Source organism: Staurois parvus, unplaced genomic scaffold, assembly GCF_062004578.1.
Source record: "Staurois parvus isolate SC_StPar_1 unplaced genomic scaffold, SC_StPar_1.0 ptg000709l, whole genome shotgun sequence".
In the NCBI taxonomy this organism is placed as follows: Eukaryota; Metazoa; Chordata; class Amphibia; order Anura; family Ranidae; genus Staurois; species Staurois parvus.
Window position 1 is genome coordinate 1,905,323 of NW_028318505.1, and position 17,717 is coordinate 1,923,039.

The following is a 17,717-nucleotide window of genomic DNA, read 5'->3' on the forward strand; positions in this document are numbered from 1 at the left end:
CTGTCTAGCCATCAATCCATCCTTTCATCCATCCATCCATCCATCTATCCATCCATCCATCCATCCATCTTTCCATCAATCCATCCGTCTATCCATCCATCCATCCATCCGTCTAGCCATCCATCCGTCTAGCCATCCATCCGTCTAGCCATCCATCCATCCTTTCATCCATCCATCTATCCATCCATCCTTTCATCCATCCATCCATACATCTATCCATCCATCCATCTATCTATACTTCCATCCATCCATCAATCAGTCCATCCATCCTTCCATCCATCGATCAATTCTTCCATCTATCCATTCATCCACCCTTCCATCCATCCATCCATCCATCCATCTATCCATCCATGTATCTGTCTAGCCATCCATCCATCCATCTTTCCATCCATCCATCCATCCGTCTATCCATCCTTCCATCCATCCATACATCCTTCCATCTATCCATCCATCCATCCTTCCATCTATCCATCTATCTATACTTCCATCCATCCATCCATCCATCTGTCCATCCATCCTTCCATCCATCCTTCCATCCATCGATCAATTCTTCCATCCATCCATCCACCCTTCCATCCATCAATCCATCCATCAATCCTCAAAACCCATCTCTTCAGGGAAGCCTACCCCACCCTCACCTAACGGCCATTCTCCCTCATTCCTCCCACCACTTCATCCCCCTCAGCCACTTCACTCCCCTCGGCCACTTCCTGTTGTTCCACTACCCCCTCCCTCTTAGATTGTAAGCTTGAAAGAGTAGGGCCCTCTTACCCCTCGTACGTTGTTTGTTGTTGTTGTATTGTGCCATGTATTGTCGTCCCCCCCATTGTACAGCGCTGAGCAAACCCTTTGGCGCTATATAAACTCGATGTAATAATAATAATAATAATTCATCCATTTTTCCATCCATCTATCTATCTGTCTAGCCATCCATCCATCCATCTTTCCATCCATCCATCTATCCTTTCAACCATCCTTCCATCCATCTAGCCATCCATCCATCCTTCCATCCATCCTTCCATCCATCCATCTATCCATCCATCCATCCATCCATCCATCCATCCTTGCATCCATCCATCTATCTATACTTCCATCCATCCATCCATCAATCCATCCATCCATCTTTCCATGCATCCATCCATCCGTCTGTCCATCCATCCATCCATCCATCCATCTATCTGTCTAGCCATCCATCCTTCCATCCATCCTTCCTTCCATCCATCCATCCTTCCATCCATCTTTCCATCCATCCTTCCTTCCTTCCATCCTTTCATCCATCCATCTTTCCATCAATCCATCCATCCATCCATCCATCCACCCTTCCATCCATCCATCCATCCATCCATCCTTCCATCCATCCATCCATCCATCCTTCCATCCATCCATCCATCAATCCATCCATCCTTCCATCCTTCCATCCATCCATCCATCCTTCCATCCATCCATCAATCCTTCCATCCATCAATCCTTCCATCCATCAATCCTTCCATCCATCCATCTATTTATGCTTTCAGCCAGTTATCTCTCTGTCGATCCATCAAACTATCCATCCAGCCATCCATTAATCCTTCCATCCATATATCTATCCAGTCATTTCTCCATCCGTCCCTGCATTTATCCATCAACCCATCTCTCCATCTACCTTCTATACATCCTTCCTTCCATCCAACCATTTCTCCTTCAAGCCATCTATCCATCCAGCCATCTGTCTGTCCATCCATCCATTCACCCATCCATCTAGCCTTTATTTTTTTCTACCACTGCAATTTAAAAAAAAAATATGCTATTGTATCTCTCCTATCTATCTATCTATCTATCTATCTATCCCCATTTTTCCTTCTCTTCACAAAGAATCGGCTGCACCTAAATCATAAGTATGTACAAAGCCTTTTTGGCCATACTACTCCTTTGGATCGCAGGAGTTCAGTTTGTTCTGCACTCCTGTGACCCATTTTCAGCCATCGGTGTGCTAAAGTCACTCAGCTGGTCCAGGCTCCAGAAAGATCCCAACCATATGGGATCGGGATCCATCCAGATGACTGGATTGGCAGCTGGCTTAGCCTCTCAAGGATCCGCCGAGATCCTGAGCCAACCCCATCCCTTCCCCTCCACAGCCCAGCGCTCCAGTGAGTGCTGGAGGGGAGAGCAGAGAACCGGTGACTGACAGTCACAGCTCTCTGCTCAGAGCGGAGGGGGGGAGAACTGAGCGGTCAGCTGTCTTTGATTGCTCAGTTCTCACTGCAGAGATTGGATCGATGCCGCATCCACCTAGCTGAGTATAATTTTTTGGGGTTTATTCTATATACCGCGTGCAAACATGCGTGTTCTAGTGCATTGCTACATTATGACTCTGTGATAGGATTAGGGCCCCCTTTAATTTCTGGTGGTGGAGAATTCCTCTTTTGTTCTCATGCACACGGGATGTTTTTACAGCGGCTGTTTTAGGCTTTTGACATTTTTTTCTACAGCCAGTAAACCCCCCAACATGTTATCCTGTGTGTCCATCCCCGTCATGTTATCCTGTGTGTCCATCCCCGGCATGTTATCCTGTGTGTCCATCCCCGGCGTGTTATCCTGTGTGTCCATCCCCGGCATGTTATCCTGTGTGTCCATCCCCGGCATGTTATCCTGTGTGTCCATCCCCGGCGTGTTATCCTACGTGTCCATCCCCGGCGTGTTATCCTACGTGTCCATCCCCGGTGTGTTATCCTATGTGTCCATCCCCGGCGTGTTATCCTATGTGTCCATCCCCATCATGTTATCCTACGTGTCCATCCCCGGCATGTTATCCTGTGTGTGTCCATCCCCGGCATGTTATCCTATGTGTCCATCCCCGGCATGTTATCCTATGCACACATAGACTGGAATCAAAGTTTTTGGGCTGGAAAAAAAAAACAGAACTAGTGGGTTTCCAGATGAGTTTTTTAGCTGTGAAAATGTTCTAATGCTGAAAAACACAGCAAACCGGAGTTTTTGGACTTTTTTAGACCAAACAAAAGCTAAAAACGCAAATCTGGAAAAATGTGGAAAATTGCTGCTAAACGTGGCTAAGCGCTAATGCAAAAACACTAAAAAAAGCTGAAAAACTCACGTTTTTAACATGACTTTACATGGCTAACGTCACCAGCGTTATCAAAATCCCCCCCCCCCCCCCCACCGTGTGCATGGAGCCCCATGATGTGATGAGTATTCAGTGCCGGCTTCAGAGGAAAGTCAGCAAAAATTCTGTCAGTGGATTTTTATGTGGAGGAAAAACAGCTTTGCATCATGACCATCACATAAAAAACAATGTGATGTTCTCTTCCTCTTCACACAGAGCTAAAAAAAATCCAGCTCTGGACTCCTGTGAACGATCGTTGTTCAGAGGACGATCCACTGAGCTGATAATCCACAACTTTACTACATCACCAACCTGGTCTCAAAATATCAACCAAACCGCTCCCTTCTGCTCTCTAGTTCCCATGTCAGCTCCTCCCATGCTCACCTCCAGGACTTCTCCCGAGCTTCTCCCATCCCATGGAACTCTCTACCCCAATCTGTCCGGCTGTCTCCTAATCTATCCACCTTTAAACGATCCCTGAAAACCTTTCTTTTTAAAGAAGTCTATCCTGCTTCTACCTAGTAAACTGCCATTTATTTCCTCCATGAGCCCATCCCCCCCACAGCTATTACCTTTTGTATCACTCAGCCCTTCCTCCTAGATTGTAAGCTCTGACGAGCCGGGCCCTCTGTTTCCTCTTGTACCAAATTGTATTGTAACTGTAATGTCTCCCTTCATTTTGTACAGCGCTGAACAAACTGTCGGCGCGATATAAATCCTGTATAATAATAATAATCCGACCAGCAAACAGACCAGAGCAGCGAAGCGCCGGATGAAAACTGCCGGATGGGCCGCCACTGTGATGCCTTACCAAGAATCTAACTGCAAATCTCCTATTTTCTGTCCGTTCCCAGGGGCTGTGCTCCAGGTCTCCTTGTCATACACAGAAGAATACAACGACGTCCCCCCGGCTGTAACATTCAACACTATTCCATTTCACCCCAATGGTAAGAACGTCATAAATGGTAGATCCATAGAAGGGTTGAGATGCTTGGTTCTCCTGGAGGAAATGCTGCTCTAAGCTCCCTTCAGTTCTGTGAAGGCCTTATGCCGGCCATACATGGGTCGAAATTCAACCGATTTTTCATCCGAATGTCGGACCTAAGAATAATTGGCCGATTTCACTCTGTTATGCAGGCCATAGATGGGGAGAAAACCGGTCGATTTTTCTTTAAAAAAAACGAAAAATCAATTGGCCGATTTTCATCCCGTCTACAGCCAGCAAAAAGTGTCCCTGCAGAGAGCTCCACTATTATATTTGACATGAAAAAGTCTTGCGGTTGCAACAATGTGTCTATTTGTATCCATTTCGGATACAGATGTTTTTATTTGGATACAAATAGATACATTGTTGCAGCCGCTATAAATGTCAAAGAACTGTCAAAGAAATAGCGGCGCTTTCTGCAGGGACACTTTTTGCCGGACTGGAATTCTTCCTCTTCTTCATCCTCTTCTTCTTCTTCATCCTCTTATTCTTCCTCTTCTTATTCTTCTTCCTCTTCTTCTTCTTCCTTCTTCCTCTTCTTCTTCTTCCTTCTTCCTTCTTTCTTCTTCTTCATGCTTCCTTCTTTCTTCTTCTTCTTCTTCTTCTTCTTTCTTCTTCCTTCTTCCTTCTTTCTTCTTCTTCTTTCTTCTTCCTTCTTCCTTCTTTCTTCTTCTTCTTTCTTCTTCTTCTTCATTCTTCTTCTTCTTCCTTCTTCTTCTTCTTCCTTCTTCCTCTTCTTTTTGTCTTCCTCTTGCAGGTCACTGCTCATGTGGAATTCTCAGCGTTTTCTGTGCAAATTCCGCACCGCATCAGAATCGCACCCCGTTCATGCGAACCGCTGCGGGTGTGTATGTTAACAACACCCCGAATGCGATCCGCAAAACGTGGTGCGATGTGCAGAATCGGATCGCATAGGTGTGAATACCCATGCAATCCGATTCTAGTGCGGACCAAAAGAAGGGTCCTGCACATTTTTGGTGTGGGTGTGGTACGATTAGAGCCATACAAAATGTACGACTCCGATTGCACCGCACACAAATCGCATGTGATTCGCACAGGAACGCGGTGCGGTTCCTGTGCGAATCACATGCGATGTACCGCACCGCATATATGTGAACCCAGGCTTAGTGTTGTTATCCGGTTCAGCAGCTGTGCGCAAAATCACGTATATATATACGTGACTTTGCACTACCGGGTAGATGGCACTAGCACTCTACCCGCGCCACCTTTCGCAATCGTGGCTGTCAATCACCAGGTCCCAGCTGGTGATTACTCGCCGGCGCCCAGTGATTGCCGAGGATCTCCAACGGGGGGGGAGAACTGTTCGTAAACAAAACAGTTCTCTCGCCTGACAGCTCCGGCATACTGCTTTGCATGGCTCTGCACAGCACAGCCATACAAAGCAGTGTGCTTACAGTGAAGCACAAACACAGCACATATTGTAAAACGGCACACAGTTAACCCTTTGATCGCCCCACATGTTAACCTCTTCTTGCCCAATGCCATTAGTACAGTGTCAGTGCTTTTTATTAGCACTGATCACTGTATTGGTGTCACTGGGGATGTCAGTTCCCCACCAGTGTCAGAATGTCTGCCACAGTCCCACTATAAGTCACTGATTGCCGCCGTTACTAGTATGAAAAAAAAAGCCCAGTATATATACTGCCATTTGTAAACACTATAACAGGAGATGGTCAGAGACTGCGGACGTTGTATGGGAGATGGTCAGAGACTGCGGACGTGGTACGGGAGATGGTCAGAGACTGTGGACGTGGTACAGGAGATGGTCAGAGACTGTGGACGTGGTACAGGAGATGGTCAGAGACTGTGGACGTGGTACGGAAGATGGTCAGAGACTGCGGACGTTGTACGGGAGATGGTCAGAGACTGCGGACGTGGTACAGGAGATGGTCAGAGACTGTGGACGTGGTACGGAAGATGGTCAGAGACTGCAGACATGGTACAGGAGATGGTCAGGGACTGCAGACATGATACAAGAGATAGTCAAGAGACTGCAGGGATGGTAGAGGAGATGGTCAGAGATCAGACATGTTACAGGAGATGATCAGAGACTGCGGACGTGGTACGGAAGATGGTCAGAGACTGCGGACGTGGTACGGAAGATGGTCAGAGACTGCGGACATGGTACAGGAGATTTATTTATTTATTTCAGGTACTTATATAGCGCCGACAATTTTCACAGCACTTTACATATATATTGTACATTCACATCAGTCCCTAACCCTCAAGGGGCGTACAATCTAAGGTCCCTAACTCACATTCATACACATACTAGGGACAATTTAGACAGGATCCAATTCACCTACCAGCATGTCTTTGGATTGTGGAAGGAAACCGGAGTACCCGGAGGAAACCCACGCAGGCACAGGGAGAACATGCAAACTCCAGGCAGGTGGTGCCATGGCTGGGATTCAAACCAGTGACCCTATTACTGTCAGGCTGAGGTGCTAACCATTTAGCCACTGTGCTGCCCGGTGGTCAGAGACAGTCAGAGATGATCAGAGACTGCTGATGTGGTACGGGAGATGGTCAGAGACTGCTGATGTGGTACGGGAGATGGTCAGAGACTGCTGATGTGGTACGGGAGATGGTCAGAGACTGCGGACATGGTACAAGAGATGATCAGTGACTGCGGACATGGTACAGGAGATGGTCAGAGACTGCTGACGTGGTACGGGAGATGATCAGTGACTACTGACATGGTACAGAAGATGGTCAGTGACTGCTGATGTGGTACGGAAGAAGGTCAGAGACGGGAGACATGTTGTTAGAGGCTGGGGACATGTTTCAGGAGACTTATTAGATGAGACTGCTAGAGGTCACTGCAATAACAGGACAGTAGGGAAACACAGATTGGTGTCTGCAGGGGCCCAGAGGGCCACACAGAAAGTGTTGAAGGGCTGCATTTGGCCCCTGGGATACAGGTTGGGCACCAGGGCACTGCAGGAAACACTTGAATGGAGTTATTTTCTCCTTTAAGCAGCTTAAAAGCCTAATCCACTCAAAACTGTTTTTTTTTTTTTTTTGTGTAATCAGGGGGGCTGGCTCTCAGACAGTCCACTGCTGACTTGGCACAGGGCGTGCATGTCATAGGGCCACTGCAAAACCCAGAAGAGACAGCTGACCCCCCCCCCCCCGATGATGCCAGAAGATGGTAGCACTGGATTAGGTGTGCTGCAGCAGATCCCCTTTTTTTTTTTTTGCATAGCTTGGCTATACAGGTAAGGGGGGGGGGGGGTAAAAGTTTTCTTTTTATTACATAGGATGGAAAGCTAGGTAGACCTTTTAGGCCAATATTAAGCAATTAAAATAGTAAGTTTCAATATTTCAATATTTTTTAAAGTTCTGCTATGTGAATGGAAACATGTAAGAAATATAAAGTAGGCATCATCCCAACTTGGCTGCAGAAGTGGAAATACATTTCAGGCACATGTACCTGGCAGAAAGACGCATAAAGCTTGACTCTTTTTACAGAGACTGTAGTTTTGTTTTTTTTACAATGTCATGTAACCATTTAACAACCAATTAGTGCTTAGCAGGATTTCTCTGTGATGGCTGCGCATGCGCACTACGGGCTGTTAGACTTGTCCCGCTTCCAGCAGCTGTCCTTATCAGGCTCCCAGACCCTATTAGCTCACCTCTCTGGTGGGAATTCCAATCTGTCATACTTCATACTTGTTTGGACAGCGAAACCTAATTTGTCAAAGACAAATATACATTGCGATATTATTTACAACCGCCGTAAGGGACGCTGAGTAATATCTGACAGTTCCTGTTGAATGGAACATGGAGGGGAAATATCCCCAGCCAGAAGTGTGCTCTGGAGCCTCTGCGATTAAAGGGTATGTCCAACTTTTTTTATTTTAACCACTTCAATACCGGGCACTTTCACCAACGTTCTGCCCAGATTAACTTTCAGCTTTCAGCGCTGTTGCACTTTGAATAACAATTGCGCGGTCATGCGACATTATACCCATATGAAATTGGTATCCTTTATTTGAGACCATTTTTGGTGGTATTTAAAGTGTTACTAAACCCATGACCCTGCATTCACTATATCTGGTCTCTCCGGACCCTGCATTCACTATATCTGGTCTCCCCGGAACCTGCATTCACTATATCTGGTCTCCCTGGACCCTGCATTCACTATATCCGGTCTCCCCAGACCCTGCATTCACTATATCTGGTCTCCCCGGACCCTGCATTCACTATATCTGGTCTCCCCGGACCTGGCATTCACTATATCTGGCCTCCCCTGACCCTGCATTCACTATATCTGGTCTCCCCAGACCCTGCATTCACTATATCTGGTCTCCCCAGACCCTGCATTCACTATATCTGGTCTCCCCGGACCCTGCATTCACTATATCTGGTCTCCCCAGACCCTGCATACACTATATCTGGTCTCCCCGGACCCTGCATTCTCTATATCCGGTCTCCCAGGACCCTGAATTCACTATATCTGGTCTCCCAGGACCCTGCATTCACTATATCTGGTCTCCCCGGACCCTGCATTCACTATATCTGGTCTCCCCGGACCCTGCATTCACTATATCCGGTCTCCCCAGACCCTGCATTCTCTATATCTGGTCTCCCCGGACCCCGCATTCACTATATCTGGTCTCCCCGGACCCCGCATTCACTATATCTGGTCTCCCCGGACCCTGCATACACTATATCTGGTCTCCCCAGACCCTGCATACACTATATCCGCTCTCCCCGGACCCCGCATTCACTATATCTGGTCTCCCCGGACCCTGCATTCACTATATCTGGTCTCCCAGGACCCTGAATTCACTATATCTGGTCTCCCAGGACCCTGCATTCACTATATCTGGTCTCCCCGGACCCCGCATTCACTATATCTGGTCTCTCGGACCCTGCATTCACTATATCTGGTCTCCCCGGACCCTGCATTCACTATATCCGGTCTTCCCAGACCCTGCATTCTCTATATCTGGTCTCCCCGGACCCCGCATTCACTATATCTGGTCTCCCTGGACCCTGCATTCACTATATCTGGTCTCCCCGGACCCTGCATTCACTATATCTGGTCTCCCCGGACCCTACATTCACTATATCTGGTCTCCCCAGACCCTGCATTCACTATATCTGGTCTCCCCAGACCCTGCATTCTCTATATCCGGTCTCCCAGGACCCTGCATTTACTATATCCGGTCTCCCCGGACCCTGCATTCACTATATCTGCTCTCCCCGGACCCTGCATTCACTATATCTGCTCTCCCCGGACCCTGCATTCACTATATCTGGTCTCCCCAGACCCTGCATTCACTATAGCTGGTCTCCTAGGGCTCTGCATTCACTATGTCTGGTCTCCACAGACCCTGCATTCACTATATCTGGTCTCCCCGGACCCTGCATTCACTATATCTGGTCTCCCCGGACCCTGCATTCACTATATCCGCTCTCCCCGGACCCCGCATTCACTATATCCGCTTTCCCCGGACCCCGCACTCACTATATCCGGTCTCACCGGACCCCGCGTTCACTATATCCGGTCTTCCCGGACCCCCGCGTTCACTATATCCGCTCTCCCCGGACCCTGTGTTCACTATATCCGCTCTCCCCGGACCCTGCATTCACTATATCCGGTCTCCCGGGACCCTGGATTCACTATATCCGGTCTCCCCGGACCGTGCATTCACTATATCCGCTCTCCTCGGACCCTGCATTCACTATATCCGCTCTCCTCGGACCCTGCATTCACTATATCCGCTCTCCCCGGACCCTGCATTCACTATATCCGCTCTCCCAGGACCCTGCATTCACTATATCCGCTCTCCCTGGACCCCGCATTCACTATATCCGCTCTCCCTGGACCCTGAATTCACTATATCCGGTCTCCCCGGACCCTGCATGCACTATATCTGGTCCCTCAAACCCTGCATTCTCTATATCTGGTCTCTCCAGACCCTGCATTCACTATATCTGGTCTCGCAGGACCCTGCATTCACTTTATGTGCTCTCGCAGGACCCTGCATTCACTTTATCCGCTCTTCCTGGACCCAGCATTCACTATATCTGGTCTCCTTGGACCCAGCATTCACTATATCTGGTCTCCCCGGTCCCTGCAATCACTATATCTGGTCTCCCCGGACCCGGCATTCACTGTATCTCGTCTCCCCGGACCCTGCATTCACTATATCTGCTCTCCCCGGACCCTGCATTCACTATATCCGCTCTCCCCTGACTCTGCATTCACTATATCTGGCCTCCCCGGACCCTGCATTCACTATATCCGGTCTCCCCGGACCCTGCATTCACTATATCCGTTCTCCCCTGACTCTGCATTCACTATATCTGGCCTCCCCGGACCCTGCATTCACTATATCCGGTCTCCCCGGACCCTGCATTCACTATATCCGTTCTTCTCGGACCCTGCATTCACCATATCTGGTCTCCCCGGACCCTGCATTCACTATATCCAGTCTCCCACAGTACACAGAACATGGAAATGCAATTATTTTAGTAAATATAAACTTCTAAATACCTTTTCCCATCAGCAGAATATACACTATATTGCCTAAAGTATTGGGCCGCCTGCCTTTCCACACACATGACCTTTAATGGCCCCCCAGTCTTAGTCCGTAGGATTCAATATTGAGTTGGCCCCGCCCTTTGCAGCTATAACAGCTTCAACTCTTCTGGGAAGGCCGTCCACAAGGTTTAGGAGGGTGTCTATGGGAAGGTTGGACCATTCCTCCAGAAGCACATTTGTCAGGTCAGGCACTGATGTCGGGGGAGGAGGCCTGGCTCGCAGTCTCTGCTCTAATTCATCTCAAAGGTGTTCTATGGGGTTGAGGTCAGGACTCCTCCATATCTTTATGGACATTGCTTTGTGCACTGGTGCGCCGTCATGTTGGAACAGGAAGGGGTCATCCCCAAACTCTTCCCACAAAGTTGGGAGCATGAAGTTGTCCAAAATGTCTTGGTATGCTGATAAAATTTTGCAAACTCGTAACTTTTCTACTTCACTGATGTGCGTTGATGAGGCTGCACTGATAGGCAGCACCAATGGGCACTGATAGGAAGCACTGATGAGGCAGCACTGATATGCGGCAATGATGGGCACTGATAGATAGCACCAATTGAAACTGATAGGAAGCACTGACGAGGCAGCACTGATATGCAGCAATGATGGGCACTGATAGATTGCACCAATGGGCACTGATGTGCACTGATGAGGCAGCTCAGATATGCGGCAATGATTGGCACTGATAAACAGCACCAATGTGCACTGATAGGAAGCACTGATGTTCACTGATGAGGCAGCACGGATACGCGGCAATGATGGGCACTGATAGATAGCACTAATGGGCACTGATAGGAAGCACTGAAGAGGCAGCACTGATATGCAGCAATGATGGGCACTGATAGCACCAATGGGCACTGATGTGAACTGATGAGGCAGCTCAGATATGCGGCAATGATTGGCACTGATAAAGAGCACCAATGTGCACTGATAGGAAGCACTAATGTTCACTGATGAGGCAGCACTGTTATGCGGCAATGATGGGCACTGATAGATAGTACCAATGGGCACTGATAGGAAGCACTGAAGAGGCAGCACTGTTATGCAGCAATGATGGGCACTGATAGCACTGTTGGGCACTGATGGGCAGCACTGTTGGGCACTGATGGGCACTTTTGGGGCTGCACTGATGAGCACAGATTGGCAGCACTGATGGGCAGTGATTGGCAGCACTGATGGGCAGTGATGGGCCGCACTGTTGGGCACTGCTGGGATCTTTTGGGATTGTACTGATAATCAGTGCAGATGTCTGCTTTGACAGTTGCCGGTTATTGGCAGTACTTTCTTCAAGCTGTGACAACGTGAGGAAAGTGCTGCCGATAACCGGTAAGTGTATTTACATGGTGATCAGCTGTGATTGGCCTTTTACCGTGCCATAAGATCTGCTGTTTCCAAAGGACACAGCGATCACAGAGAGCGCCAGGTGCCGCTGAAGGCACAGGGGGGGGGGGGGGGGGCATATGACGCCCTCCTAGAACTGGACGATTGTGCTGTAGCCGTCATTTGGCTATAGTGCGGTCAAGAGGTGGTTAAAGCTAAACAGCAGAGCTTGGATAGGGAGAGGGAGAAGCAGCACACAGAGCCAATCAGTTTTGCTGCTGTGGCCATTTGTTGACAAGGAGCATGCTGATAGGAGGAGACAGAGAGACAAGCTCATCAATATACTGCCTCTCATTTACTGCCCAATCACAGGCTGGGGCAGGAACAAAACTTACTTTACTTAACCGTAGTAAAGAAAAAACAAGTCCTCAGGTTAGCTGTACAGCAGAGCTGTGTAAATCTCTGAACTGGATAGTCAGCAATAGAAATCTTTTGATAAGTAAAATAGCTCCAATGTATGAATTTCCTTTGTGTATTTACTGTTTGCCTTTCATTTTTGTTATATATTCAACATGCCAAACTTTTGACTTCATTATGTCTACTTCTATTGACGTTGCTTCATGTTGTTCCTATCATTTTAGAATGCTTTTTATGTTCAATTCTTTCATAAAAATAAGTTTTCAAAGAGGTTTGAAATGTCTTTAATACCAACAGTTGAACCAAGGACTGGAAAGCCTTGCGTCGATTTCCTGGACAAGCCATCGGACTGGAACCCGCGTTACACGATGAGTTATGTACTGCTGGCTATCCAGGTATGCGACATTCTTCCCACTGATCACCAATGTAAGGAACATTCTTCCCACTGACCACCAATGTAAGGAACATTCTTCCCACTGACCACCAATGTAAGGGACATTCTTCCCACTGACCACCAATGTAAGGGGCATTCTTCCCACTGATCACCAATGTAAGGAGCATTCTTCTCACTGATCACCAATGTAAGGAGCATTCTTCCCACTGATCACCAATGTAAGGGACATTCTTCCCACTGACCACCAATGTAAGGAACATTCTTCCCACTGACCACCAATGTAAGGAACATTCTTCCCACTGATCACCAATGTAAGGAGCTTTCTTCCCACTGATCACTAATGTAAGGAGCATTCTTCCCACTGATCACCAATGTAAGGAGCATTCTTCCCACTGATCACCAATGTAAGGAACATTCTTCCCACTGATCACCAATGTAAGGGACATTCTTCCCCCTGATCACCAATGTAAGGAGCATTCTTCCCACTGATCACCAATGTAAGGGACATTGTTCCCACTGATCACCAATGTAAGGAGCATTCTTCCCACTGATCACCAATGTAAGGAACATTCTTCTCACTGATCACCAATGTAAAGAGCATTCTTCCCCCTGATCACCAATGTAAGGGGCATTCTTCCCCCTGATCACCAATGTAAGGAACATTCTTCACACTGATCACCAATGTAAGGGACATTCTTCTCACTGATCACCAATGTAAGGGGCATTCTTCCCACTGACCACCAATGTAAGGGACATTCTTCCCACTGACCACCAATGTAAGGAACATTCTTCCCACTGACCACCAATGTAAGGAACATTCTTCCCACTGATCACCAATGTAAGGAGCTTTCTTCCCACTGATCACTAATGTAAGGAGCATTCTTCCCACTGATCACCAATGTAAGGAACATTCTTCCCACTGATCACCAATGTAAGGAGCATTCTTCCCACTGACCACCAATGTAAGGAACATTCTTCCCACTGACCACCAATGTAAGGGGCATTCTTCCCACTGATCACCAATGTAAGGAGCATTCTTCTCACTGATCACCAATGTAAGGAGCATTCTTCCCACTGATCACCAATGTAAGGGACATTCTTCCCTCTGACCACCAATGTAAGGGACATTCTTCCCACTGATCACCAATGTAAGGAACATTCTTCCCACTGACCACCAATGTAAGGGGCATTCTTCCCACTGATCACCAATGTAAGGGGCATTCTTCCCACTGATCACCAATGTAAGGGGCATTCTTCCCACTGATCACCAATGTAAGGGGCATTCTTCCCACTGATCACCAATGTAAGGGACATTCTTCCCTCTGACCACCAATGTAAGGGACATTCTTCCCACTGATCACCAATGTAAGGAACATTCTTCCCACTGACCACCAATGTAAGGGGCATTCTTCCCTCTGACCACCAATGTAAGGGACATTCTTCCCACTGATCACCAATGTAAGGAGCATTCTTCTCACTGACCACCAATGTAAGGGGCATTCTTCCCACTGATCACCAATGTAAGGGACATTCTTCCCTCTGATCACCAATGTAAGGGACATTCTTCCCACTGATCACCAATGTAAAGAGCATTCTTCCCACTGATCACCAATGTAAGGAGCATTCTTTCCACTGATCACCAATGTAAGGAACATTCTTCCCACTGATCACCAATGTAAGGGACATTCTTCCCCCTGATCACCAATGTAAGGAGCATTCTTCCCACTGATCACCAATGTAAGGAACATTCTTCTCACTGATCACCAATGTAAGGAGCATTCTTCCCCCTGATCACCAATGTAAGGGGCATTCTTCCCCCTGATCACCAATGTAAGGAACATTCTTCCCCCTGATCACCAATGTAAGGGACATTCTTCTCACTGATCACCAATGTAAGGGGCATTCTTCCCACTGACCACCAATGTAAGGGACATTCTTCCCACTGACCACCAATGTAAGGAACATTCTTCCCACTGACCACCAATGTAAGGAACATTCTTCCCACTGATCACCAATGTAAGGAGCTTTCTTCCCACTGATCACTAATGTAAGGAGCATTCTTCCCACTGACCACCAATGTAAGGAACATTCTTCCCACTGATCACCAATGTAAGGTGCATTCTTCCCACTGATCACCAATGTTAAGGGGTATTCTTCCCACTGATCACCAATGTTAAGGGGTATTCTTTCTACTGATCACCAATGTTAAGGGACATTCTTCCCACTGATCACCAATGTTAAGGGGCATTCTTCCCACTGATCACCAATGTATGGGACATTCTTTTCACTGATCATACATGTATGGGACATTCTTTCCATCGATTGTCAATTTAGGGGACATTCTTTCCACTGATCATAAACGTATGGGATATGCTTTCCATTGATCACCAATTTAAGGGACATTCTTTCCACTGATCATCAATTTAAGGGACATTATTTCCATTGATCACTAATATATGGGACATTATTTCCATTGATCACTAATATGTGGGACATTATTTCCATTGATCACTAATATGTGGGACATTATTTCCACTGATCATAAATGTACAGGACATTCTTTCCATTGATTGACAATGTATGGGACAGTCTTTCCACTGATCACTAACGTAAGAAGCCATCTTCCTACTTATCAATAATGTAAGGGGCAGTCTTCCCAGTGACCACAAGTGGCCCTTTGGCACTTGTAGGGGGTTCCTTTACAGATCCTGGCAGTCAGAAGTGGGACCATTTGTTTGAAAAGAAGCTGTAATGTCCAAGATCTCCAGCAGTCCCATGTAGCATGTCCACAGACTTTGACTGTCTCCTGCACTGTGTCTTCTCCAACCATACCTGTTGCATGTCCACAGTCTCTAATCATCTCCTCTAATTATATTGAAGTCTTACAGTCTCCTGTCCTATACTAAATACTAATTGCAACCCAACACCCCACAGCTGGGACTCTCCTAAATTGACAACCACTGCTTTACATCCTGGGGTATGTTCTGGCAACTCATTAAAACTAGTGGAAGCCATTTGGATAAGCAGTGAAACATCTTCAACATAACATTTGGATGTGACTAAATGCTACTAGCTATGTTCTGTTCATGTCATGGTCAGGGGCGGACTGACCATTCGAGCACTTGGGCACTGCCCGAGGGCCTGGGGTCAGTAGGGGGCCCCATGAGATGCCCCTGGTACCTTTCATTGGCTTTTTCATAGGCTTTTTTGGGTGTGGGCGAGGACAGGGCCCCATGATCCCCTATTGCCCGGGGGCCCCATGAGTTGTCAGTCCGCCCCTGGTCATGGTCATCATTATATGCACAGTATGTGTCTGTATAGATATATATCTCTTTACCTTGTATTTCAGACTCTTCTTTCCAATCCCGTGATGGAGGACGTTGTTCATTTGGAGGCTGCAGACTCTCTGCTTAACAGACCAGAGGAGTACAGACGGACAGTACTACACTGTGTGAAGATCAGCAGACAGATTGATGGTAAGTCTGTCCACCTTGTTAAATGAACTGCATAAGGGGCAAAGCGACAATTATAAATTGCAGTAATGCTGAGCAGCCAATCAGAATTCATTTTAATGCTGCTAAATCCTGCACAGGACAATTAGTGATTGGTTAATACAGATGCATCGCTTTTTATTTGTACATTGCTGTCTGTTTTTTAAAGTGTTACTAAACCCAGGACCCTGCATTCACTATATCTGGTCTGCCCGGACTCTGCATTCACTATATCTGGTCTCCCCGGACCCTGCATTCACTATATCTGCTCTCCCAGAACCCTGCATTCACTATATCTGGTCTCCCCGGACTCTGCATTCACTATATCTGCTCTCCCAGAATCTTGCATTCACTTTATCTGGTCTCCCAGAACCTTGCATTCACTTTATCTGGTCTCCCAGAACCTTGCATTCACTTTATCTGGTCTCCCCGGACCCTGCATTCACTTTATCTGGTCTCCCCGGACCCTGCATTCACTTTATCTGGTCTCCCCGGACCCTGCATTCACTTTATCTGGTCTCCCCGGACCCTGCATTCACTTTATCTGGTCTCCCCGGACCCTGCATTCACTTTATCTGGTCTCCCCGGACCCTGCATTCACTTTATCTGGTCTCCCCGGACCCTGCATTCACTTTATCTGGTCTCCCCGGACCCTGCATTCACTGTATCCGGTCTCCCCGGACCCGGCATTCACCGTATCCGGTCTCCCCGGACCCGGCATTCACCGTATCCGGTCTCCCCGGACCCGGCATTCACCGTATCCGGTCTCCCCGGACCCGGCATTCACCGTATCCGGTCTCCCCGGACCCGGCATGCACCGTATCCGGTCTCGCCGGACCCGGCATGCACCGTATCCGGTCTCCCCGGACCCGGCATGCACCGTATCCGGTCTCCCCGGACCCGGCATGCACCGTATCCGGTCCCCCCGGACCCGGCATGCACCGTATCCGGTCCCCCCGGACCCGGCATGCACCGTATCCGGTCCCCCCGGACCCGGCATGCACCGTATCCGGTCCCCCCGGACCCGGCATGCACCGTATCCGGTCCCCCCGGACCCGGCATGCACCGTATCCGGTCCCCCCGGACCCGGCATGCACCGTATCCGGTCCCCCCGGACCCGGCATGCACCGTATCCGGTCCCCCCGGACCCGGCATGCACCGTATCCGGTCCCCCCGGACCCGGCATGCACCGTATCCGGTCCCCCCGGACCCGGCATGCACCGTATCCGGTCCCCCCGGACCCGGCATGCACCGTATCCGGTCCCCCCGGACCCGGCATGCACCGTATCCGGTCCCCCCGGACCCGGCATGCACCGTATCCGGTCCCCCCGGACCCGGCATGCACCGTATCCGGTCCCCCCGGACCCGGCATGCACCGTATCCGGTCCCCCCGGACCCGGCATGCACCGTATCCGCTCTCCCCGGACCCGGCATTC

At 48.5% G+C, this 17,717-nt stretch overlaps 1 protein-coding gene across 2 annotated transcripts in view; it reads left to right on the forward strand.

The window, feature by feature from the left end:
• The window catches only part of UBE2U (ubiquitin conjugating enzyme E2 U), a 76,410-nt gene that overhangs the window by 11,259 nt on the left and 47,434 nt on the right, over positions 1 to 17,717 (forward strand). For both annotated transcript variants that reach the window (XM_089653391.1, XM_089653392.1), the window contains exons 4-6: positions 3,955 to 4,047; positions 12,694 to 12,791; positions 16,140 to 16,266. In XM_089653391.1, the coding sequence (XP_089509517.1) occupies positions 3,955 to 4,047; positions 12,694 to 12,791; positions 16,140 to 16,266 (318 nt within the window). The remainder of the gene's footprint in view (positions 1 to 3,954; positions 4,048 to 12,693; positions 12,792 to 16,139; positions 16,267 to 17,717) is intronic.